General features: G+C 38.9%; 1 protein-coding gene across 2 annotated transcripts in view; it reads left to right on the top strand.

Moving 5' to 3' along the window:
- The window catches only part of Col19a1 (collagen type XIX alpha 1 chain), a 348,231-nt gene that overhangs the window by 134,243 nt on the left and 186,107 nt on the right, over positions 1-27,881 (top strand). For both annotated transcript variants that reach the window (XM_039084518.2, NM_001421322.1), the window contains exons 13-14: positions 3,092-3,145; positions 4,997-5,032. In XM_039084518.2, the coding sequence (XP_038940446.1) occupies positions 3,092-3,145; positions 4,997-5,032 (90 nt within the window). The remainder of the gene's footprint in view (positions 1-3,091; positions 3,146-4,996; positions 5,033-27,881) is intronic.

The following is a 27,881-nucleotide window of genomic DNA, read 5'->3' as shown; positions in this document are numbered from 1 at the left end:
AATACGTGCTTCTCCGCTGAATTTTATTCTCTAGGATTTAAAGCACAGTTGCTACCTATCTGTCAATCTGAGTGTGAAAGACCGCAAAGAACACTATTAATTATCCCTTACTTGCCCTAAAAAATAATAAATAACCTTTGTTAGGAGACGGCCATCTACTAACTGCTCTTACAATTATGATTCTGAGCATCTCTTCAAAGTAACCATTGTGTATACCTTTTTTTTTATAACGCAGGTACACTGACTACCTAGGATTATGCACTATTCTTTCCCTGACTCCCAAATGCCATATTGCAAAAGTCTTAAGCACATCTAATAGATTTGTAGGCTAATTGAAGTGGCCTCCCACTTAATTAAAAAAATCTTTCCCATACCTATCTGTTTCGACCTCTAGCGGGCCTTGACTTGATACCATCCGTCATAAGACGCTACCTTTGTGACTTTTCTACTTGCTGTTTACATCACCTGTACGCTTTTCCCTGGAACTGTTCTAGGACTGAAACTTTCTGAGACAGCAGTCCCCTGTAGGCAGGGGTGGTTCCTAACCATCCACCCGAGACAGCTCCCTTCAGCATTTGCCTCACCACGTCTACTGAGATGTCCTGTCTATCTCACAAGTCTCATATATGAACCTTAAATTTGTGGAAGAAAACTACCTGCATTCATTCATTCATTCATTCATCCATTCATTCACTTATATTTATTCATTTATTTACTTACTTATTTGTAGCAAGGAAGCTGTTATTCAAAATAGCTGTAACGGGAATTGCAGTAAGGGAGGGGTCTCAGGCGCCACGTCCAGATCCAAGGACCTGGTTGTAGTTGTAGACAGCATCATAGAGGAGACAATGTGGGGAGAATTACGAAAGGGAAATATTAAGTACAGCAAGGTTCTGGTCTAAAGGAATTCTTTTTAAAGACAGCCAAGAACTAGAGGTCAAAGGGAGGAGATGAAGAGCAGATTCAATTAATCCTGAGATTTGCCCGAGAAAAACCAACTCCGCCATATGGGCCAAATTTAAAGTAAGCTTTATTTAATATTAACTACTGATGGATTTTTGTCACGCCCATCCCTGGGATTTCCCCCACTGAAAATGGCCTCAAGCCATGTATTGTAGGGGTTTATGTGGACAAATCTATAGGCCACCATACTTTCCCATGAGGCTTTATTATTTTCCAAGAACTACAACTCCCAACATTTCAGGAAGTTACCTCGGGCACGTGGGGCTTATGGGTTAATTTAGGGCATTCCTAGTCCAAGGTTGGAAGAGGTTTGTAAGCTGACCTAGCAATACTTTTAGATGATGAGGTTGAGCAAGCCAAGGGCAAGGCAAAGGCATGGTCCAGACTTAGGAAGAGAGTTCAGAGGAACCTGATTAGCATTCGGTAATAGAGGTTACTTTTGTTACCAACTTCTCTTGTATCTGGTCTGCAAGGTGGTGCAGAAATAGAGAGAAAGCTACAAACTCCAGACAAATGTAAACATGCTACAATCTCCATTAACCGTGCTGGAGAAAGGCAAAAGAAACAGGCAAAATTACTTTGCTAATATACATTACTTGATACATTATTGCCAACATTATCATTTCAATGAATAATATAAACGCATATGAATGAGCTAACATTATTTTCTTATACTACACATTAGAAACATAACTGGAAATACAGCTCAGTAGTAAAGAACTTGGTGGGATGACCAAGGCTCTGGGCTCATTCCTCATCACTGAGAAGAATGAGGATAAAGAAGGAAAGCAGCCGAGGTGCAGCTACTCTATCAGACGGTGGAGGGCTAGGATAGTGAGTGGCCACAAGGTCCCGGGAAAAATGTTTGGTGGACACGTGGATAAACGAATGGCACCTGTCTCCCCATAAGAGGTTAGGATATTCTTCTGCCAGGTTTTACTCTCAAGTGTCTACTGTTTTAGAAAGGAACAGGTAGGGTTGGGGATTTGGCTCAGTGGTAGAGCGCTTACCTAGGAAGCGCAAGGTCCTGGGTTCGGTCCCCAGCCCCAGAAAAAGAAAAAAACAAACAAACAAACAAACAAAAAAACCCAGAAAGGAACAGGTAGATATTCCAAATAATATTCCAAATAGCGTGTAGTATATTACTACATTTTAAATATTATTTATTAAACACTAAATTTGATTAAAATATATTAAGGCACCATCCATTCATTTCAAAGTTGTGGGTTTTTGGTTTTTGTTTTTTACTTTTCAAGTTGAATGATGGTTTAATCCATCCTTCGTTCTTGTTGATGTCTGACATGATTTTGACATCCTCTGTGCAACAAAATTGTTTCATCTACTTATTTTTATTACTTTGGTTTGTTCTTGGAGTCTATATTGAATATCTGTAGGTGCTGTGGTGTGCATTATTTATTCCCTACAAAACTCCCAGACGATGATTGCTTGATTCCCTCAGCTAGGAATAGCAAGACATTTTAGACTTACTGTGTGTAATATCGCTCCCAAATGCTCCCTCTTTGCATGATTCTAAATGTACTTAAAGTGAAGGAAGGTATCAGCCCTATTTGCACGCAGTCAGGATGTGTCCATACAACTCACAGTTTAACATGGACAAGATGCTACATTTCCCCTCCAGCCCAGGGAGTGACAGAAGAACGCAGCCTCTGTATCCCTTCCTCCCAATAATTAAATTTCTTGATAGTGACATGAGCATGTTTTTTGATGTAACTCATGAATTTTTTGGCAAGCTTTGTAAAGGCTAAATCAATGCTAAATCAGAGGTATTTACAACATCCACAAATTTAATCCAAAGAGGATATTTCAAAGCTCATATAGATCTAAATGATGGTCCCCCAGATGGCGAATTAATGTAATTTTAGCAGGAAACAAAGTTGCACAAATATGCAATATTGAGGCCCTGCGCTGGTTTAATGTATCTGAAGCCACCACAGTGCAGATGGTGCTTATCACAGTGGTGCCAGTTGCCTGTTTCCGCACTAGAAAGGAAAGAATGGTATTTGGGAGTTCAGGAAAGCATGAATCGTTTTGTTATTAATAACCTGTCAGTAATTGAAGCTTTTGGTGACTCTTCCGTAGAAAATTATTTTTGTTATGTTCTTTTCAGGGTTTGAAAGGTGACTTGGGTCCTCAAGGTCCACCTGGCCCAAAAGGAGAAAAGGTACCGTATCTACACCAAAGCACACGCACACACACACACACACACACACACACACACACACACACACACAATTGAGTGACTTCTTGTAGATCCTATCTGGTTCCACAAACACCATCCTGACTATGGCGGAAGGCTGTGGTGTGAAACGCTTCTGAGTGAGGAAAGCCTTTCGGTTGCTTCAGTGTGAGACTGTGTGTGCAGTCACTGGTTGACATTAACACAGGAGTGAAACCTCCCGTTTCTCACCTTTGCCTGACAGCATGAGTGTTCCATAAGCACATTAGCAAAGGTGTCCTGTGTCAGGAAACTCAGCCAACAACACCAAGCTGTCACCTTAATGATCAGGCAGGTGGTGTTGGAGGAGAGGAAGCTCAATTTGTGCCTCCGCTTTAGATCCAATGACCCATTTCTTGTGTTTCCCCCCCTCCCTGCATCACTTCATAACGGCATTTGGGAAGTGGCCTCTAAGTGAGAGCTAACGAATATTAAATTCAAGTGTTGATTTGAGTGAGGTTAATTAGGCAATCCTGATTGCATGGGAGTCATACATGTCTACATTTTATTCTTCATGCAGAGCACATACAGAATTCCTTGTCTGTCTTAAATATTTATCACTGCTCTAGAGAGGACCTCACAAAGCACTCCTTAGCAACTGATTTAAGTTCCGTACAACTGTTATTTTAATGCACTTGTCCCAGAAAGAATGACTGTACAAAGCTATGTTTTAAAACTTTTCAGATAACCAAGTTTAATGAGAAAAAGAGAAAATCCTAGATATACTTAGCATGACAACCCCATGGCACACACCACAGACACATGGACTCCATAATGATCGAGGTGACAAAAGCACAGCAAAGGCACTCGGTCCTGATGGCTATGGAGTTCTTGTTAAGTGACTGGAGCTCGTGAGACAAAAGGGTGACACATCATGAACTTTGGATACTTTTTCAAAGACTTTTTTTTTAAAAGACAGGGTCTTACTGTGTAACCCTGGCTGCTCTGGAACTTGCAGTGTCAGTGAGGCTGGCCTTAAAGTCACAGAGATCCTATTGCCTCTACCTTCTGGGTGCTGGCATTTAAAGTGTATACCACACTGCCGCGCCCAGCATTCTGAAGGACTTTTTTTAATAGTCAAGATACACATACCTGACAACCTGTATTCACACAGGCCAGCAAAGCAGTTCTAATGCTGGAAAACACACAGACAGAGGGAGCTTTCTGAAAGCTGGAGGCACAAGTGATGCCCATTCAGCAGAGCCTAGGAGAGGCTGTGAAACAGCTCCTTGCAGCTGGAAGGCATGTAGTGGAGAGGAGGTGGGGGGGATCCACTTACTATTTCTGCTGATCCTCATACAAACTTTGTCAGGAAAATTATCTGCCACCGTGACGCTTCCCAGCTGCTCTGTTGGCAAGTGACCATATTTGGAAAGAAAATTTTTTTCTAATTTTGGATTCATAGTCAAAAGAATAAAAAAAATTAGATTATTTTAGTTTTTTTTCGAAACACGTTTTGCTACTGCAGGAAGCACGAGGGCACGCAAGGCGATTTTTATATCACAAGCCCTAAAGGGGACATGATGCAGCTCTCATTGTGCAGAAAATGTTATCAAGAAAAATTCTATTTTTATGTCCTTTTGAATTATGAATTTGCTGGTAGGGAGATTGGGAAGGGTTTGGGGGGAATTGGGGAATGGGGGAAGAATATGATCAAGCTATATCATGAAGTTCTCAAAGAACAGATGAAAATGTAAAAAATGATGTATCTTTATATATTGCTTCTCTCCATAACCTCTTAAATAATGCATAGAAACTTGCATCTGTTGATTGCGACTTTTCTTTCATCTGTTTTAGGGTGATATGGGACCTCCAGGGCCACCAGCCTTAACTGTAAGTAACTGTAAAGAAAAAAAATCAGAATGGAAATGTTCTGTTTGCTATTCATACTACGTCATGACTGAGATAACCATTTAAGCCACACAAGGATTATAGGAATTGAAAGTGAGCTTTGACTATTCCTAGCAAAACTTCTCCTTTTTAAGATGAAATCTATTTTTTTATAGAAGTCTGTAATCAGTGTCTACCTCAAGCAAATTTCTACATCCTGATCATGCTTCATAATCATGCCCCTGTGGTTGATTAGGCATTGTTTTTTAAATAAGATATATATTATGAGTTAATGGCAGTAGACATTTCTACTTGGCCTAAAAAATTGTAAAAGTGACACTAGATACAACCATCCAATAAGGAAAAGCTCCTTTTCCTCCTCTCCTCTCTCCTCTCTCTGTACCTCTTTCTCATCTCCCTCACCCACACATCCAGAACTCAGAATTCTGTATGTTGACCAGGCTGGCTTTGAACTCATAGAGACCCACTGAACTCTGCCTCCCAAGTACTGGGATTAGAGGCTCATACCACCACACTCAGCCAAGAGAGACACTTTCACACTGATTGTTACTTTGCTTGCAAACCTACCAGAGACTATTTTCCCATGATTTACTCGTAAGATTTGCAAATGATAAAATGGCAGGAGATTTGTGAGAAAAGTTAATAATGTACACGTGATAGGAGAGTTGCCAAGTAAACGTTTCATCATTTCTTAAGTTTCTAATCATAAATTCATGGAGTATTCCCATTTACGTATGATTTACTATTATAATTAAAGCATTAAAGATTCTCATTTAACTTAGGAGAATTCTAAGCTTAATGGAAAAGAAAAAACAATTAAGAACAAGTGTAGCCTGTGGTCTGTCATCCTTCATGTTGCTATTATCAATGCTGGAAATGAAGCATGAAGTCATTAATATTCAAAGACCCAAATGATGGTAGAAGTGAGGTTAAAGATGTCTCCCAGTTCTTGGGATGGGGCAATCCTGGTCATAGAACATAGGAATTGGAAGGGCTGAGATTTTATATATGGGTATTTTTCCTAGAACTTGAACACCCCAAAAGGAAGGAAAGTATTGTCTTGTTCACATCACTTTCCAAATGTAATTTAAAGGAGACAAATATTTCATGGTACATAGGAAACCCAGGAAGCAAAACAAGGGGCCTTCCTTTAGAAGAACAAAAATCTTGAAGGTTTTCATTTTCAAAATTGAATGAAATAATTTTGAAAGAAATTCTTTGTGGCTTTTGTTTTATGTATTTTGGAATTGGAATTTCATTTGGTGTGACTTAGATTTTGGCTTGCTCATCTTATGCAAGGCATGTGACTGTTACTTCAGCTCGGTTACGTGTCTAGCCTTTAGCTCGGTCACGTGTCTAGCTACTTCACTTAGTCAGTTTCAGCTCCTGTGTGAAGGCCAATATGTGGCCTTTGTTTATTATTTCACTAGAAATGAAGGTTAGGACCCGCAGCCAAGAAATTGTATTGGACTCTATGTACACAGTGAATGGTCCATAGCAACTGGTTCCTTTCTTCAAAGGAATGCCTCCCCCCCAAATTGTCTCTATGCCAGTCATCCAGGATGCATTACATAGACAAAGCTAAGATATTTTGCTCTGTGGTGTCTAAAGATACAACAAATTCAGATTCTAATAAAAATGCACTGCGTTTTATTTTAGAAAACGAGATTATTATAACACGGAAGTATTGCTTTTGATATACTTGCCACCAGTTTGTCTCCTTGTGTACACAATCAACTGTCATCTAAAAATAGGGGTGTGCACTAAATCTTTCATTGGCCTTATAATGCATGTTAATATTTTATTAATTTAAGTAACTCATATCGGTCTTCCAGGAAGCCAAAATGACTAACTGTTCTATAATGTATTCAACAAGACAATGATAAATCAGAGTGCTCACCCATAGGGGTTCTCAAAACTATCTTCCACTAAAATCCATTGGCAGGCATTAGCAAATACCAGCATTCTAATTTAATAGGTCGAATGTGGGACCAGCACATTTTTTCAGTCCCACAAGTACTATGTGGAAAACCATTGTTTACAGAAACTAGTGAAATAAGCTTTCTTCCTGCCCTAAATTTGTTTAGAATGCTGCCATGCTCTGGTTTTCATTTGAAGTCCAACTTAATGACCAGCAATAAAGAAATATGTCTATCTTTGGAGAGGCGTACTGGTAAAAATCAAAATAGAAGTCTGCTTAGTTAAGTAGAGGGGATTAGGGTTAAGGATGTCTTTCCATTACAACCTTAACCCAGGACACTTAAGTATGCCTGCTGGGCTAGATGCCTTAATGCTTCTCAAAACCTAAAGTGTGTAGGAGCCACCCAGGGAATCTTATTGACGTGCATAATTTTATTCTGTAGGTGTAGGGTTGAGAATAGAAATTAAACATTCTCAGAGGTAGCCACTTGGAAATTGACAGTACTCCTGGCCCATGGATCAAATATAGCTTAATACTATTTCTAGCTCACTGCCTCATTTCATAGGTCAGTGGGTTCCCATCTTTACTTCATATTCAAGTTAACACAGGTACTTTAAAAAAATATATAGCATTTAGGCTGTAGTGATTGAAATTGACAACAGAATCTTGGGATAAACCAAGAAGCAGTCAGATCACATTTTTCTGAGGCAACTTCTACATAGTTTGAGACTCACTAGCTTGAAGGCCCAGCTAATGATTTTTCTCTACAGCTTCCTCTTGAAATTCTTGGACAAACATTGAGGAGTCACCCACTAGTCCATATTTGTATCAAAACAATCAACAGAATAACTTGCAGGACTTGTAGGTGAGGCTAAACTCTCTGGTAATACCTAATATGTCATTCCTGATGACTTTATTGAGAAGGATGAATTTCATCTAAACATACTTGCGATCCGCCAGCAAGTCCAACCTCCATGTGTCTTTTTCTACAGCAAGCTCACAGCATTGACAACTTCAAGACATAGAGTCCTAAAGGCTAAGTTTACACAGCCAAACTGAGTAAAGAGTGAGCAGGCTAGACACTTTTCCTCATCTAAGTCACAGTGTTTATTTATCTTAATTGAATATAAAGCTTTGTTTACCAGTGAATGCAGAGAAACAGTAATTAATGATAATGTCTTCGCATGAAGCATGTTTGTGGGTGACTGAGTTTATTGTGATTATTTCTCTATATCCCTGAGAATTACTGTGCTTTGGCCACTGGTTTACATTTTTAAAACTAAAGTAAAACCACACTGTAAGTAACCCAATATTGGATACCAATGCAATAGGTATCTTCACTAAATACACCGAGCCCTAAGAAAAGTGGCTTTTCCTCTCTCAGCAGCAATCAACCATCAGCTAGGTCTAGAGTCCCTCTTCCTTCATGCTAAAAAACAAATAAGATTATAATATAATTAAATTATTTGCCCCCTTACTTTCCTCCCTCCAAATCCTTCCAAATACACATCTTTGCTTTCTTTCAAAACCACCTATTTTCATTAAGTATTGTTTTTGTTAATTATTTGAACTTTCTAAGTTCTCATTTATGATCGGGCCCAGTGAAGGAAGTGGATAAAGGAATAATTGAAGCCAATTTGCAAGGAGTAGAGAGAAGGAAAGTTGGTGAAATGTCATGAAGTGCAGAACCCTGAAGTAGGCTCACAAGAGAATCTCAGTCATGGCAGTTCTTGCCCTCCTCTGTCACCTCACAACCATGGGCTCTTCCCCCTTGACCAGGAAGCCTTAGAAAAAAATAGAGAGAAGAGGGCTAGCAAGAAGATTGACCACAGCAGCCCTGCACTTTAAATGCAGTCTGTACTAAATGCCCTTTTGACTGATGAAAATAGTTCGTGTTCAGATTCCAGAGCAGAATCCCTTTAATAACATTTAGATCCTTCTGTAGATTCATCTTCATGGGTCACATAGACTGAACTCCAAAAGGACCACATGAGGGTGGGAAATAAAAAACAAAACTAAATGAACAGGAAAGGAGTTGGAAGGAAAAGAAGAGATAGCAAGAATGAAAGGGAAAGAGAGAAGAAGGAAGAAATAAAGGATGCATGGGAGGGAGGTAGAAAGAAGGGAATACTTTGGGGACTGATGATGTAGAAATGGGTGGCAGTTACACCTCTGCCTCTTCTATCCTTAGCCTTAACCATTCTTGAAAAATCTGAATGATACTTTTGACATCGTGTGAATAAACTCCCAATCTTCCCAGTTGCCTTCTTTAAAGCTTTTTCAGATTATTCTAATAATAACACATTAAGGAATAACCTTAAGAACAAACCCTGTGAATATGGGCATGAAACACAGTCTACAAAATCTTGTCCAAGAATCTTTCCTACATACACTAAGCTCAAAGAAAAGTGGCTCTTCCTCCCTCTGCAGCCATCAAAAATCTGCTAGGTCTAGAGTCCCTCTTCTTCCATGTTAGAAAAAAAGTGATTATAATATGATGACATCATTTGCCCCTTCCTTTTCCTCCCTCCAAACTCTCCCATACATACATCCTTGCTTTCTTAATTAGAATGACAACCTCAGCTTGTTCCTTTGGGCCATTTGCTTGGAAAATTGTTTTCCAGTCATTTACTCTGAGGTAGTGTCTGTCTTTGTCTCTGAGGTGTGTTTCCTGCATGCAGCAAAATGCTGGGTCCTCTTTACATATCCAGTCTGTTAGTCTCTGTCTTTTTATTGGGGAATTGAGTCTGTTGATGTTGAGAGATATTAAGGAATAGTAATTGTTGCTTCCTGTTATTTTCGTTGTTAGAGGTAGAATCATGTTTGTCTCTTCTTTGGTTTCATTGCAAGGAAATTATATGCTTGCTTTCTGTAAGTGTAGCTTCTCTCCTTGTGTTGGAGTTTTCCATCTATTATCCTTTGTATGGCTGGATTTGTAGAAAGATATTGCATAAATATCTTTGTCATGGAATATCTTGGTTTCTCCATCTATGTTAATTGAGAGTTTTGCTGGATACAGTAACCTGGGCTGGCATTTGTGTTCTCTTAGGGTCTGTGTGATATCTGTCCATGATCTTCTGGCTTTCATAGTCTCTGGTGAGAAGTCTGGTGTAATTCTTATAGGTCTGCCTTTATATGTCACTTGACCTTTTCCCCTTACTGCTTTTAATATTCTTTCTTTGTTCTGTGCATTTGGTGTTTTAACTATTATGTGACGAGAGGAATTTCTCTTCTGGTCCAATCTATTTGGAGTTTTGTAGGCTTCTCGTATGTTTATGGTCATCTCTTTCTTTAGGTTAGGGAAGTTTTCTTCTATAATTTTGTCGAATATATTTACTGGCCCCTTAAGTTGGGAGTCTTCACTTTCTTCTATACCTATTATCCTTAGGTTTAATCTTCTCATTGTGTCCTGGGTTTTCTGTATGTTTTGGGCTAGGAGCTTTTTGCATTTTACATTATCTTTGACAGTTGTGTCAATGTTTTCTATGGTTTCTTCTGCCCCTGAGATTCTCTCTTATATCTCTTGTATTCTGTTGGTTATGCTTGTGTCTACAGCTCTTTGTCTCTTCCTTTGGTTTTCTATATCCAGGATTGTCTACCTTTATGCTTTCTTTATTGTTTCTATTTCCATTTTCAATTCCTTCACCTGTTTGGTTGTGTTTTCCTGTAATTCTTTCAGTGATTTTTGTGTTTCCTCTCTAAGGGCTTCTACTTGTTTACTTGTGCATTCCTGCATTTCTCTAAGGGAGTTCTTTATGTCTTTCTTAAAGTCCTCCATCACTATCAAAAAATGCGATTTCAAATCTAAATCTTGCTTTTCTGATGTGTTTGAATATCCAGTATTTTCTTTGGTGGGAGTACTTGGCTCTCATGATGCCAAGTAGTCTTGGTTTCTGTTAATTAGGTTCCTGTGCTTGCCTCTAGCCATTGGGTTGTCTCTGGTGTTTGCTTGTCCTGCTGTTTCTGGGAGTGACTTGGCCCTGCTGTAGGCCTCTGTGTCTACTCCTGTAGAACTGCTTTCCTATTTTCTTTCAGCCTTTCCTGAGAACAAGCGCTCTGCTCTCAGCTGTAGCAGTGCTCCTGGGGACTGTCTTCCAGCTCTAGGCACGGGCAGGAATCAAAGGGTCCTGCCCCTGACTGCTCGTGTAGGTCCTTGTACCCTGCAGGCACAGTTGACACTATGTGATTCCCTCTTGGGTCTGGACTGCGGGCACAGGGTATTCTCCTCTCTTATTTATTCTTTTCAACTGATTTATCTTCTTCCAATAGGTAAAAGCTTCCCCACCAATAAAGATAGGAGAATTTTCCTGTTCCTGATATTTTCCTTTGCTAACAATGTACAATGTATCAATTTGTGCTTATTTTTCATGAACAGGAGGGTTTTCTCAGTTATATATGTGTAAGTAAAACCATTGCAAGATAAAGAATGTCTTTTGTCCAATGTAGCAATAAACTGTCTAATTCCCTCCAAAGTAGCCATAAGAATTATTGGCTTCTTTGACAATTTATGAGAATTATAAAGGCAACTACATCTTAACAATATTTAAAATGTTAAATGTTTTTGTTTAAGAACTTTCATAGCCCTGAAACACATTCAAATGCTTGTGGGGTTTTAGGATATATATGGAAAACATTACAAATCAACAAGAGAAAGAGCAGGCCACTTCAAATATTATATTGAGACAGCAGCTTTTCCAAGAGACAGAAAAATATACTATTCTCTCATAATGTTCCTTTTTTATGCTGGCAAGTATTTACAACCTTTGTAAGGTATGAAATTTGTTTGTATGGTCTCATATATTTACTTATAGCTAACCATATAATGAAAATTTTTCTCTTCTTTCTTCTTCAAGCATGGAAGCTCATAAGTTTTATATTAAATGTGATCTTTCTGTTTCTTGTTTTCTGTTTGGTTTGATGTTGTAGATTGTTGTAGTTCCCAATGAATCTCTTTCCTAATGGATCAGGCAGCAGCTATGCATTCCTCACTTTTCTCCCCAGTGTTCTGGGTTCCTGAATGAAAGACACACACACACACACACACACACACACACACACACACACACACACACACACCCTTTCACCAAGGTCAAATATTAGATATTTGCCTTATAACTCATAACAGTAGCAAAATTATGGTTACGAAGTAACAAAAAATAATTTTATGGTTGGGAGTCACCACAACGTGAGGAAGTATATTAAAGGGCTGCTGAATTAGGAAGTTTGAAAAGCACTCGTTTAAACTCTAAACTTGGATTTTTCAATTCAGCTTTTCCTGCAGGCTTTTCCTTATTCAGTTAAGACCTCAAGCACAGCCTAAACCTCTTAAAAACAATAAAATGATCCTGTTTCTAAATTTTGACTCCAGTCCAGTATCTGCCAAATGTTGTTACATTTCCATGATTTTTATTGCATGTCCAGTGTCTTCAGGTAGTTGCTGGCATACACACACACACGAATGGATACATGCACACACATTTGTACACACACATGCATAAATCATACTTGATGTTTAGCAATACAATTTACATATTATATAAAACTATAATAGAATGCTTTGATATTATTTCAAACAGGAGAAAATGATAAAATTTTCAGATTATAGAACCGTCCAATAGAGTAATATTTAAAACACCTTTTCAAAGTGGGTCAGTGTAACAGCTGCATTCAGTGACTTTCCATTTCTAACTCCTATTGTACTAATGGTCAGTGGGATTAAAACAGAAAGCCCACCTTCCACAAGTTTCTCAAGGGAAAATGCATGATTGATTCTTTCAGAATCCCCAAATGCAAAGTTGAATTCACACAGTCCCCAAGAAAAGACAAAGATAACTGTGACGAAGTTGAAACTAGGGAAAAAATACCTTCCTATCATCTTTCCTGACCCATGTGACCTTTTGCCTGCACTCCATCCTCCCTTGTTATGTCTTTATATTTAGTCCATAGTTGATAAGTATACGTTGTTGGTCCAATAGGAACTTATGGATCATTCTGGAAACTTATGATGCATTTTTAATGTAACACTGAATTGCATATAAGTGTTTTAGCTATGTTGCCTTTGTAAACATGAGCATATAATCTTACCTCTCCTATCAGCCTTACCTTTGACACCTCCCTGGATCTGACTACTTCTGTTTCTTCCACCCCCAATCACTTACAGTTAGTACCATGAGTCTTTGGTTATTTCAGTGACTAACAACCTGTCATCTCTCCACTCCTTGTGTCCAGCCTGAGATTTCTTTTCTACTAGGGATTGAACCCACCGCTTTACACAGATTAGAAAAACCATCACCACTCTGCCTTTATCCCTGAGCCCTTTCTGAACACAGGAACCAGAACATCCCAGTTACTAGTCTGCTCAAAGTGGCTAATGTCTTCTTCTGCTTTGATTCTAAACTGACATCCAAATGCAATACAATGGCCTACAATGTTTTACAGAATTAAATTCTTACTGAGCTTCTTAAGCTGTCTGTTATTACTTCTGACGTCAGAATGTCTCCCTCTCCCTCTTCCTCCCCTTCCTCTTTCCCTCCCTCCCCCCTCTCCCTCCCTATTCCCTCACCTCCAGGTGCACTCCCACCATAGGAGCTGCACATTTCCTCTTTGCTCTTCCTAATGCGTACGTACCTAACATCCTTCCCTGATGATACCCTCTCCACACTCATCACCCTCTCCACGAGCACACGGTCTACCCTTCTGTTATAAGGGCACATTAGAGTGTCTAATGCCCATCAGATGGTCCCTGCTTTCTAACTGCACATCTCTTCTAACATTTTCACGTACCTGGGACTTCTGTTTACTACTTCGTTTTCACTTCTCTTCTCCATCTTAACATTAACCACAGGAAGGCAAAGTCTTTGATTGTCCTGCTCGTTGACTATGAGCATACTAGGAGTTAGGCATGGTAAGACACTGAGTGCAGCGATTACACTGACCCACTTAAAACACAAAGTCATTTTCTTTGAATTCCCAGCACATCTAACAGTGCTTGGCACATTGTTTGCCCTCAAGAAATAACTGGTGTTTAGTGAATAATTTCTTTCTTAACTTTGTAATGCTGTATTAGCTTCAGTGACTTAGCTTACTTGATTCCTCTACTCTAAGAGAGTTTCTATACCAATACTTTGGGTGAACTGATAAAGTCGTGTGCTTTTCCATCACTGACTCCATTTTTATCTCTCAACGGTCATTTGTTTACTGAGGCCTTCTGCTTCTTCTTAAGTCACTTTCTGAGTTGCTCACTGTTGAGCTTTTTCAAAGAAGAATAATGAGCAGCTCTAATGTATTGCTCTGCCGCTGCACATTGATTCTGCTTAATGTTCTCAGGTTTCCAGTGAAGGGAAGGCTGGGAGATGGTTGAATTCTAATCCATGTGATATGTCTAGTAATTACTAGAGTATACACTGGCTAAGTCTTTGACTTACAGTTTATAGAAACTTTTCCTGGAGTTTATAGTAAATCCTAACTGTATCCTTTCGTCCATTTCTTAGCACATTGTTGACATCTTAGAAGGGAGACATAGTACTTCATCTATCAAACTGCTCTCAATTTGGTGCTTTTGCTTTTATTAACCCAAATTTCAATAGCACCACGATTCTGGCTGAAATTCTCTTGGACAGTTACTAACCACAAAGAATAGCTCCATGTGGATACAAACATCTTTAAACAATGAGTTTAAGTACTGGGAATAAATCACAGTTTTTCTCAACTTGTCTGGTCACCCCTATAACAGGAATGAGGATATGTCTAATATCATTGCCAAATACTGAGGCAAAATAGACATCATTTAGGGGACAGAGTTTTGAATACCCTAATAAATAATAGCTTATTTTATGGGTTACAACATAGACTATTGAGACAACCCTTTTCAGAATTAGCTTGTTTCTAATATATCATATCCAAATAAGTAGCAAACTACATCCTTAATGTCAAGATGTTTTAAAGAACAAATAACCATTGCATTTAAAATGTCTCTTCTGTTGATATTATAATATACAAAGAAAGTAGCATCAGGTCCATTTAAGAAGAACATTTATTGTTATATGCATTAAGATTTCCTTGATTGTGGTGTGATTTATCTGAGATTACAGTACAAGGGAAGAAAAGTAATCAGATTCCCTTTTTTAAAAATGGTCATCATAGTTTTGAAACTAAGAATTTGCTGAAATACCTACCCCAACAGTGGCTCCAGAAACAAGATAGGAGCTACGGCTGAAATAAGAGAGTTGACTGGACCTCTCCTACTCTGCTCCCATCCTTCTGGCCTTCATATGTCATGTCAGAAGAAAGACAGGTGCAGAAGGCACAAGACTGCTATTTAGTGTATAGATATATTCTTATTTTAGTTCCCAGCAATATGACTGTGTTCCTCTGGCCCCGTCTCATTGGGACGTTATTAAATACTCATCCTCATGGCACCAAATGTTTACACAGCGGCCAAAGGTTAAGTCAGTCAGCAGCAAAGGGGCTTTATCCATGCTCACTAAATGATACTTAAGGACCAGCTCTTTGGGGCCCAGATAAACCCTGCTTACATGAAAGGGAGGCACGGAGTGAGGGAGAGCATGCTGTCACTCTAAGAAATCTACCCTAAATGCTGTAGGTGATGGAGGGAAAGCTTCAGCTGGTCATCTACAAATCAAATGACACTCAGTTAACAGATGGCCCTGATGCGTGGGAGCCCACAATATACCCACACTGCACTGGGGCAGACTTGAAATAACTCTTTCTCAGTGTGTACAAAGACAATCCTTCACAAAACACGATATGATGTACCATCTTCCCACCTTCCTCTCACTTGAATGCGTAGCACCTGCAGACACTGTGGGGAGCATGGGGAATACTGAATTAAACATTACTCACTTTGCCTTGGACTGGTTTAATCCACCACTTAGTTAAGGTTGGTCTCACTTACAGCTGGCATGCAAATAGTCTACAAACATTTGATTAACTATAGTTAGTTGGCACTGCACACAGACATTTAGTTATTTCCAAGGAAATTGTCATTTATATATTTTTTTGCTTTGTAATATAAGAAGTCATTTACATTACAGTCACAACTCTTCTACTTAATAATGTTTTCTTATTAAAACTCTAAAGGAGCTATAGGCTCCATATATATATATATATATGGAGTGATTTGACCTAAGATTGTTTTGAATTCTTGATATATTGAACTGGGTTAGTCATACGCTTTTTCCTTTTTCTTTCCTTTTTTTTTAAGCAAAAACAATTTTTATTGGATATTTTATTTATTTACATTTCAAATGTTATTCCTTTTCCTGGTTTCCCCTCCAGAAACCCCCTATTCCCTCCCCCTCCCACTTCCCCTCTTCTATGAGGGTGCTCCCCAACTCCCCCACTCAATCCCAGCTCCCTGCCCTGGCATTCCCCAACACTGGGGCATCGAGCCTTCCCAGACCAAGGACTTCTCTTCACATTGATGCCCAACTAGGCCATCCTCTGATACATATGCGGCTGGAGCCATGGGTCCCTCCATGTGTACTCTTTGGTTGGTGGTTTAGTCCTTGGGAGCTTTGGGGGGCCTAGTTGGTTGGTATTGTTGTTCTTAAGGGGTTGTAAACCCTTTCAGCTCCTTCAGTCCTTTCTCTAGCTTCTCCATTGGGGACCCCATGCTCAGGTTGGCTGTGAGCCTCTGCCTCTGTATTTGTCAAACTCTGGCAGAGCCTCTCAGGAGACAGCTATATCAAGCTCCTGTCAGCATGCATGTCTTGGCATCCACAATAGTGTCTGAGTTTGATGTCCATATATGGATGGATCCCCAGGTGGGGCAGTCTCTGGATGGCCTTTCCTTCAGTGTCTGCTCCACACTTTGTCTCCGTACTTCCTCCTGTAGTAGACGAATGAGCTGATGTGAGAAGAGCCCACTCTGCCCATCAGCTTAAGCTTGGCTTCCTTCTCACTCATTTTGAACTGTTCTCATCAAACATCTAAATTGCACATTTTAAACCTCAACAATTAAACTTTACTAAAAAGGAAATAAATTAGTAATGTGGAACTTTTACGATGAGCTTATTCCATTTTATGTTCAAGAAATGCTCAACTCTCTTGGAAAATGAAGGAGAATACACCTCATGTGCATTAGAGAAATATAACAGATCTTTTAAGAATGTATGTACACTAAGGAATATAATTCAAGCCATGAAGCTACATCAAAATTGATCTAATTTCATCTCATTCTATTTAAGCGCTTTTAAAATATTTGTAGTTCAGGGCTGGACAGATGGCCCAGTGGTTAAGAGCACTGACTGCTCTTCCAAAGGTCTTGAGTTCAGTTCCCAGCAACCACATGGTGGTTCACAACCACCTGTAATGAGATCTAATACCCTCTTCTGGTGTGTCTGAAGACAGCAACAGTGTACTCATATATGTAAAATAAATAAATTAATTTTTAAAACAGAAACATGCTTTAAAAAACATGTGTAGTTGAGCCTCATATTGTTTGATAAAATGGGACCTTATCAGTGTTCACACTGTCACGAGGATTTGAATCATCGATGCTGATTACCTATGTCACCCCTTTCCTAACACAACAATGTAATTTAGTCAATATGCTGACATGTGTTTGAAGCTGGCTGGCTTCATCATCCATGCATTAGTTCCATTATCTACAAAATGTGATCATTTTTTATATCGTCATCTTTTGAGGAAAAGGCTAAAGAAACATTGTGCATATGGTCAACAACAGACACTCTCATGAAATATGCACTTTCTTTAATTCATTTCTATCCCTGGTATGTCACTTATTAAAATGTAGGTGTTAAACCAAAGATTATCAATATCATTTGTAACTATAAATTTTTCTTATAGTCTCCTTTACCATTGTCTATAAAAAATTTCATATCCTTAGCCACCAAGGCTAGGGCTAACTTAGTACTAGGCACGTGCCTAAAATGTATAAGGTCCAATTCCCAGGACCACAAGGTTCAATTCTCAATACCACACCCCCCCAAAAAATCAATCAAACAACAACAAAACAGTTCAAGCACTCTTTAACTACATACTCTAATATCTCTCCTTTAGTAATATATTTTCTTTAAAATATCTCCTCACCACTCTATGTATAAGGAAGGAACGGCTATAGACCCAGCATAAAGAATCACCAGTGTCCAAAACTGTGGAAGGTATGATGGCATACTCTTCCATTGAAGGCTAACAGCCTGTTACTGATCGTGTTGGGAAGCCTTGAAGCAGCTGTGGTACTCCTGACTGAGCGACAGGCATGTGCATGCTTGAGCACTCTTACTTAGATTAAGCACCGTGAACTTGGTGGTTTCCTGGCCGCCTCATCTCAAGGCACTGTGCACCCAAAGGTGTTCCACCTGTTATGGACCTGTCAAGGCTAAACAACCCCAAAATTATGGAACCCAAGTATTTTATAACCAGCTGCAAAGAAGGTTTCTCTTCGTCCAGAGAGAGGGTTAATCTCTGATACCCCAAATAATAAGCACCTTTTGGGAATAGTCTTTAAAAGAGAGTCCGTCCCAGTGTGATGGCGAATGCTTGCATTCCCAACACTTGTGAAGCTGCAGCAGGAGGAGTAGAGTTTGAGGTCAACCAAACCTCAGCGCCATGGGGGGAAATGCAGAACAAGGCAAAAGGACAGTTAACACCCATCTCACAAGACATGCAGAAATGCAAATGACACGTGGAAAAAGACCCACTGTTCTCTATAAAGTCATTCCGTTTTTCTATGCCATCTTGGTTTCTGGCCAGTTTTCCTGCGTGTGCTACACAATCAACTGCTTGCCTCTAATCTCACCAAAAGAAACTGGGACTAAAACTGCGGTTTATCTCACATGGCATTTAATAAAATGTACTGATAACAGGATTCCAAGCAGGAAGCTGAGGCCAAGTCAGTGCTTCTGGGGACCCCAACATCCAACCAATAGAACAAAACCCCGTAAGTGATTGAACCCCATCTTAAAAGCCTGTGTGATATTCTCTGTATGTTTTGTATTGAACTTTCTTCTTGACTGAATACATTAATCCACGAACATCAGTGGCATGCCTGACTCTGTGTAAGATTTAGAAATTCATTCTGTCTGCTTTGGCCAGGAGAGAACTAGTGGGGTGCTTTATTAGGAATCATTTTATGCTTTCTTATTTTCCATTAGTTTATTATTTCACTTTACATCCTGATTACAGTCCTCCCTGTCCCTTCCCAGTCCTGCCTTCAAAAACCACTCCTCCCATTGCCCCTCAGAGAAAGGGAAGTCCCGGCCCCCCATGCATACCAACCGACCTTAGCATATCAAGTCATTAAGAGCATATCAGGATCAAGAATATTCAGGTAACCAATCCAATACTGTTGCAGTCTTCGTGGCCTCCTTTTGTCCAGACCTCTATTTGAAAATTCCAATAGAGGACTACACCGCTGTGCTTATTAGATTTTGTCAACTTGATACAAACTACAGTGACCTTGGAGAGCCCTCACTTGAGCAACCGCCTCCATCAGATTGATCTGTGGGGCATGTCTTTTGGGGAATCTTCTTAATTGCTAATTGATATGGAAAAGCCAAGGCCACCGTGGGCAGTACCATCCCTAAGCAGTAGGATTTAGAAGAGTTGTCTGTGTACAAAAAGGAACTGAACAAGCCTGAGGAAGCAAGCCAGTAAGAGTATTCCTCCATGGTCTCTGCTTCAGTTTTTGCCTTCATCTCCTGCACTGGCTTCCTTTAATGATTGATTCTAACCAGTAACAAATTACTTTGTTTTACCATAGAAATGTAAACGGAGCTAGGGTAGCCACTCACAGGACAAAGGAAATGTATGAGCACACAGAGTTGTAGCAATAACCAGGCCTTTGTATTGAGTTTCTTTTTTAAACAAGACCCAGGGAAGGGTTGTTCTGTCCTCTCCAGGACCACTGCTAATTGTACTGGGGAAACATTCAATTTCTAAACAACTCTAACCCTTGAGTGCTTTTCCTCTGATACTTTGCTATCCTTCTTCCTCTTTGTGACATGGTGTTCATTTTTCATTCCTTTTGTTGTAGAATATCCTCCAATTTTACAGTGCCCTTCCAAATATAACACATTCTAGAAGGCTTAGCACTTTCATGCATCAAGAACGTCAAGACTTCTCTCATTAAGTCCAGTAATACTGACCTGAACCTTCCTCAGCGTGTTAAAATGGAGCATATTCAAATACCTTAGATTCCAAAGGTTTCTTTGAAAGTAGACGTTGAACTTAATAGAAACATGTTCAGACATATTTGAGTTATGAGCTATGCCTTAGTCAGGGTTTCTATTCCTGCACAAACATCATGACCAAGAAGCAAGTTGGGGAGGAAAGGGTTTATTCAGCTTACACTTCCACATTGCTGTTCATCACCAAAGGAAGTCGGGACTGGAACTCATGCAGGTCAGGAAGCAGGAGCTGATGCAGAGGCCATGGAGGCATGTTTCTTACTGGCTTGCTTCCCCTGGCTTGCTCAGCTTGCTCCCTTATAGAACCCAAGACCACCAGCCCAGGGACAGCAACACCCACAATGGGCTGGGCCCTCCCGCCTTGAGCACTAATTGAGAAAATGCCTCACAGCTGGGTCTTATGGAGGCATTTCCACAACTGAGGCTCCTTTCTCTGTGGTAACTTCAGCTTTTGTCAAGCTGACACACAAAACCAGCCAGTACAAGCTAATCTTCACCATTTCATAGGGTTATATTTAGGAAGTATCTTTATATATAAGTAAAAAAAATTCTATTTTTGAGAGTTGTTAAAGTTAAATTAGAATCATGCATGTAAACTGACTAGAACCACTACCATGTGAACCAGTATTCAATTAAATATCCATTCTCTGTCTCCTTTCCAGTTTATTGTTTGAATGTGTAGAGATCATGCAAAGACATATTTTTTTGGTTCCTTGCAAAGAAGAGTCTTGTATTTGTTTGTTTTCTTATACTGAAAATAAATTGTTTTTAATTATAATCCGGATTATGGACTCCCTCCCTTGGCCCCTCCCAGCCCCTCCGCACCTCCACTCCCATCTGAATCCACCCCTTTTCTTTCTCTCACTAGAAAACAGGCCTGTAATATAATTGATAAAATATAATATTTTAATATAAACTAATACATCAGAATAGGAAATAAGCAAACAAGGAAAAGAACCCAAGAAAAGGTACAAGAAATATATAAAGATGAAGAAACCTATTCATTCACATACTCCGGATCCCATAAAAACACTAAACTAGAAGCCATAAAATATACACAGTAACACTAATTTCTTCTCCTTGTTCCCTGAGCCCTTTGGGGAGATATTTAATGGAGACATTCTGTTTAAGGCTGATTTTTCCAAGATCGCTCATTCTCTGCCTAATGTCTGGTTGAAGGTCTCTGTATTTGCTCCATCTGCTGCAGGAGGAAGCTTCTCTAAAGATACAGAACCAGAGCCGAGTATATGAGTATAGCAGAATTTCATTAGGAATCATTTTATCGCTATATTTTCCTTGTTCATTTGTTTCTTTTGCAACTGTAATATTTGTTTTTAACCTAGGTCACTGGCTATTTAGTCTCAGGTTTTCGGTGACAGGTATTGGTTCCATCTCATAAGTCTATAAGGAGTAACTAAGTCCTTAAATTAAATGAGACATTGGTTGGTTACTCCCACAAGCTTTGTGCTACCATTGTACTACCATATCTTGACACCACGTAGAACAAAAGATTTGCAAATGGCTTGTTGTTCATGATTCTCCATTGGTGGCATGCAGAATACCTTCCTATAACAAAAGATGCTAGCATCTAGAGGGGAAGGCTCTATGTAGGCACCAGCTGGACTTCTCCATGTTCAGTGAGTAATGTAGGCAGTATCTTGAGCAATGGGGACTTTCTATCAGTTTGTAGAGAGCAATATATAGGGAACATCCTGGGTCGTTTGGGATTCCCATGGAATCCCCAACCCCTTGCCAATAACTAAATTATATGTAACCCAATTCCAATACTTGCTGTTACATTTTTGAGATGGGAAGTTGGGGCTCTCTTTCCCAGTTTCTGGTGATTTTATCAAGATTGTCTTTATATGTGTATATATTTTAGGAAAATTCTACTGTTTTAGGTTTCCATACCACCCTTGAAATGAGTCTTAGGTCTGTTTCTGTATTCTGTTCCTCATTCCACTCTTCTGCCTGCCTTCTTGCTCCTCCTGTTCTAGACCCCCATCCATCCATAACTCTCTATTTTAATTTCCCTTTCCTAATTATATTTATCTGCCACCCCAGTCTTTTACTCTAGACATACCTTCAGTAGTTCTATGGGTTATAGCTTTGTTATCATTTATTCAACAGCAAGTATCTACATATAATCAAATAGGTATCATATTTATCTGGGTTTCCTCCCTGAGCATGATTTTTTTTTCTAGTTCTATCCATTTACCTGAACATTTCACAATTTCATTTTTAACAGCTGAGTAATATTCCACTGTGTAAGGATACCACACTTTCTTTATTCACTCATCTGTTGATAGACAACTAGGTTGTCCCGATTTCTGGCTATTATGAATAGAGAAGCACTGACCATGGTTGAGCAAGTGTTCTTGTGATAGGTTGAAGCCTTCCTATCTTCCTGAGGAACTGCAACATTGGTATTCCTATAGGCTGAAGAGATTTGTACTTATACCTGCAATGGATGAGTATTCCTCTTACCCTACATCCTTCCCATCATGAGCTGTCATGTGTTTTGTTGATCTTGGTCATACTGATTGGTGTAAGATAATAAGATTTGCATTTCTCTGATGACTAGAGGCTGAACATTTCTCTAAGTGTTTCTCAGCAATTTGAGTTTATCTCTTTTGAGAATTCTGTCAAGATTTGTACTCCATTTTTAATTGGGTTATTTTTTTCTTGATATGCAGGTTTTTTTTAATTCTTTATATGTTTTGGATATTGGGCCTTTTTGAGATATGTCTTTAGTAAAATTTTTCCCATTCAGTATATTACCACCTCATCAAATGATGGTTTCCTTTGCTGAGCACAAGCTTTTCAGTTTCAGAAAGTCTTTTCCAGTGCCAATGAGTTCAAATTGGTCAAGCTCAGCATATTTGGTTTTCTGATGTGCTCTTTGATACATGTGATGTTGAGTTTTATGCAGGGAGATAAATATAGATCTATTTGGATTTTTCTATAAGCTGCCATCCAATGTGATAAACATCATTTGTTGTTTCAGTGTGTTTCATCACACTGAAAATACACAATTTTTCAGTGTGTACTTCTGTCCTCTTTATCAAAAATCAGGTGTGAATTTATGTCTGGATCTTCCATTCAATTCCATTGATCAACATATCTGTTTTTATGCCAATACCATTATGTTTTTATTACAATAGTTCTGTAGTACTATCCAAGGTCAGGGATGGTAACATCAGACATTCTACTATTCAGGACTGTTTTAGCTATCTTGGGGTTCTTTTTCCTTTTTTTGGGTTTCCATATGTAACTGAAAATTGTCAATTTATGTAAAGAACTGTGTAATATTGATGGGAATTGCATTGAATCTGCAGATTGCTTTTGGTAAGATGTCCATTTTTACTGTATTAATCCATAACTATAAGAAATCTTTCCAGCATCGAATATCTTCTTCAATTTCATTCTTCAATGATTGAAATTTTTATCATAAAAGCATTCACTATTTGGTTAGAGTTACCCCAAGATACTTTATGTCATTTAAGGCTATTGTCAAAGGTATTGTTCCCTGATTTCTTTCTTAGTCCATTTTTCAGTTGTATCTAGGAGAACTTACTGATTTTCGTGAGTTAATTTTGAATCTAGCTACTTTGCTGAGTGTTTATCAGGGGTAGGAATTCCCTGGTGGAATTTTTAGTCACTTATTTATATTGTCGTGTCATCTGCAGAGAAGTTACATTGGCTCCTACGTTTCCAATTTGTATCCTCTTAATCTCCTTCAGTAGTCTCATTGATCTAAGACTTCAAGTACTATATTGGATAGGAATAGAGAGAGTTGTCAACCTTATCTTGTGCTAATTTTAGTGAAATTGCTTTGAGTTTCTCTTCATTTAATTCGAATGGGCTATGTGTTTGCTGGAAACTGCCTTTCTGATGTTGAGTTGTGTCCCTTGGATCTCTAATCTCACCAGGACTTTAATCATTAAGAGGATTGGATTTTTATCATGAAGAGAAGTTAGATTGTATCACATGCATTCTCTGCTTTTAATGAGATGATCAAGTGTGTTTTTGTTTCTTGGTTTGTTTGTACAGTAGATATTTATCCATATTTTTCAATTTACACTGTTGAACCATCCCTGCATCTCTGGGATGAGGCTTACGTGATCATGAGGGATGATCTTTTTGATGTGTTCTTGGATTCTGTTTGTAAGTATTGTACTGATAATGTTTACATCTCTATTCATAAGGAAAATTGGTGTATAAATCTCTTTCTTTGTTACATCATTATGTGGTTTAGTTATCAGGGTAACTGTGGGTTTGTAAAATGAATTGGGCAATGATCCTTCTGTTTCTATTTTGTGGAATGGTTTGAAGAATGTTAGCATTGACTCTTCTTTGAAAGTCTGGTAGAATTCTATGCTTTAAACCATCTGGCTCTGAGATTTTATTGGTTGAGGAAATTTTAATGATGGCTTCTATTTCATGTGGGTTTATAATTTTGTTTAAATTGCTTATCTGATCTTGATTTAACTTTGGTAAATAATATATATGGAGAAGATTATTTCTTTCTTTTAGGTTTTTCCAATCTGATGAAGTATAAGTCTTTAAAGTATGTCCTTATGTTCTAGGGGTTTCCTCGTTAGCTGTTCTTATATTCCCCCATTTATCTCTAATTTTGTTAATTTGGATATTCTTTCTCTTCTTTACAGTTAATTTAGTTAATTTGGATAAGTGTTTGTCAATCTTATTAATAATCTCAAAGACTCATCTCTGTTTCATTGACTTTTTTATTAGTTTGTTGGTGTTGTTTCTATTTTATTGATTTCAGTCCTGAGTTTGCTTATTTTTTCTTATAATCTATTCCTTTGAGGTGTAATTTCTCCCATTCATTCTAGAGCTTCTAGGTGTGCTGTTAAGTTACAAGTACAAAATGGCTCCAATTTCTCTACATATACACTAGTGCTATGAATTTGCCTTTTAGAACTGTCTTCATTGTGTCCCGCAAGCTTGAGTATGTGTGTATTCATATTCATTGGATTCTAGAGAATCACTACTTTTTTTAAGTAATATCTTGGCCCATTTTTTTTCAGTCAACAATGAGTTTGTTTCAGTTTCCATAAGTTTGTAATCTTCTGTTGTTTCCGTTGTGGATGGTGATATCCAGATTTGATCCACAGTGGTCAGATAGTGTCAGGGTCCAGCCTCGACACAGGATCAGAGGTCTCAACTGAAAGTAGGGATATCTGGAAGGCGCATAATAAATATACACAGACTGTTTTTTAGGTACAAACTGACAGGCAATTTTTCAAGGCTTAAAGTTACTCTCTCTCTCTCTCTCTCTCTCTCTCTCTCTCTCTCTCTCTCTCTCTCTCTCTCTCACTTGCCTGCAGCTTGAGGCTGCACACACTCTGCATTCTCTTGAACACTCTGCTTTTCTCCTTTGTGTTTTCTTTTCTTGAACTCCACACTCATATACACCTCTGTTCATTACACTTTCACTCTCACACACACACCCTTCATACACACCTCACACATATCTCACACACACCACATGCATTCTGCTTTCACTCACGCAATCTTCACACACACCTCAGATTCTCTCCACTCACTCTTCACATGTTCTTCTCATGCTTGCACTCTCTCTCTCTGTCTCTGTCTCTTTCTCTCTCTCTGTCTGTCTGTCTGTCTGTCTCTCTCTCTCTCTCTCTCTCTCTCACACACACACACACACACACACACACAATTTCATATACACCTTACTTTCTCTCCACTCGCTCTCCACTTGCTCTTTACATGCTCACACATGCTCTCTCACTCGTTCCCTCACTCGCTCTCTCACTCACTCTCTAGCCTTTCTCTTGCCCCAGTCTTTTATTGATACCCCAAAGCTGGTAGGAAAAAAAAAGAAGACATTGTATAATCATTGCCAAATTAAATTCAAAAGAATAACCACATCCCACAAAGAATTAAGAATTAAAATAGTTCCCCAAAGTTTTAAGCTTCCCCTATTCCCAGACCTGTAGCCAAAATAATAACAATTGCAAACTTATCATTATTTAAACTTTAACTTTTGACCTATTCTACTTCAGAGCTCAAAGCTCCGAGGTCAACTACTTGCATTTTCCTGTGAAGCTCTAATGATGAATGACATGGGCAAAGCTGCCAGGCAGGGACCAGAAAGAATCAAGTTAACCCTTAACTCAGTAGTTCTGTTCGTTAGCGTTCTGTTCCTTTACATTGCATACAATGACTCTCGTAAGAGTCTCAGTATTTTGACTTAGCTTTACTAGTATATAATTTTATGTATTCTACACTTCCTTATCCAGGAACCACTCTCAAATATTATACAAAACTTATTTCCTAACTTCAATAACTTTTTCCTTTCTTGGGATCCTAATGTTGGCTCAATTCATTTTTCTAATAATTTCTTCAAAGTTTCTTTTCAAGTCAAGCATTAATCTGGAACTACCATTGTGCAGTTATTACATTGTTTCCAAGATGACATCACACTGTATGCACCTGGGCCATTAGGGCTGTGCTGTGCTGTGCCCCTATGCCTCAATTTCCAATTGTTTAAGAATCATTACATCAAGGAACATCTAGTTTCACATAATTCACCAGAGCAGAAGGAGAAAGAAGTAGGAAAGTCAGATATAATAGAAAAATTATGCACACCAAGGCCAAATGAAAAACAGTCACGCACAAATGAAATCTATACAGCCATTTCCAGGGCTAAGGTTAGGAGAAATGGGAATGACTGTTTTTTACAAAGAGCTGCTGCAGGCTACAGAGACAGCCTTTTATTTCAGACGGTGGGTCCCTTGGAGGGATGTGTCTCCTGCTTTTCAGGGTCGCAGATGCCACCCTTTTTTACAAGGAGGTGCCCTGGGCTGCTGAGATATCTCCATCCCTGCCTACTGCTGGCAGTCCCTGTCGTGCTGTCCCCAACAAGATAGGATGCAAAGGGTTATTTCAACTTTCTTACACCTGTTGAGACTTACACTGCGTCTGAGTATATGGTCGGTTTTGGAGAAAGTCCCTTAAGGTGCTGAAAAGAAGATATTCTTTTGTGCCTGGGTGAAATGCTCAGTAAATGTTAGTTCTATGTGATTTATGAGACCAGTGAACTCCAGCATCTCTCTGGTTTAGTTATTGTCGGGATGATGTCTGTTGATGAGAATCGGGTACTGAAGTCTCCCTATATCAGTGTGTATCTTTTATGGACTTGGGTGCCCTTGTGTCTGGTGCATAGATGTTAAGAATTGCAGTGTCTTCTTAGGATTTCTCCTTTGGCAACCAAGTATTGGCTTTCTCCATCTCTTTTGATTGGTTTTGGTTGAAGTCTATTTTGTTAAGATATTAAAATGGCTATACTATCTTGATTCTTAAGTCCTTTGGCTTGGAATATTTCACCCATTTTTTTTAACCTGAAGTAATGTCTGTCCTTCACATTAGGGTTTTTGACTTGGGTATGGTAAAATGATGGATTCTGTTTATGCATCCATACTGTTAGTCTGCATCTCTTTAGTGGGGGAATTGAGATCACCAGTGTTGAGTTATACCAATGAGCAGTGTTTATTGATTCCTGTAATTTTACTGTTGTTGTGGTGTGTGTGTGTGTGTGTGTGTGTGTGTGTGCATGTGCGTGTGTGCATGAGTGTGTATTTCCCCTCTTTTAATTTGCTGGTCTGAAATTACTTAATCTTTGTGGTTAATCATATAAGATTGGAGACTTTTTTCTAGCACCTTCTATAGGGCTGGATTGGTAGATAAATAT

Source organism: Rattus norvegicus, chromosome 9, assembly GCF_036323735.1.
Source record: "Rattus norvegicus strain BN/NHsdMcwi chromosome 9, GRCr8, whole genome shotgun sequence".
In the NCBI taxonomy this organism is placed as follows: domain Eukaryota; kingdom Metazoa; phylum Chordata; class Mammalia; order Rodentia; family Muridae; genus Rattus; species Rattus norvegicus.
The sequence above is the reverse complement of the archived record's forward strand: the minus strand, read 5'-3'. Positions and strand labels throughout refer to the sequence as shown.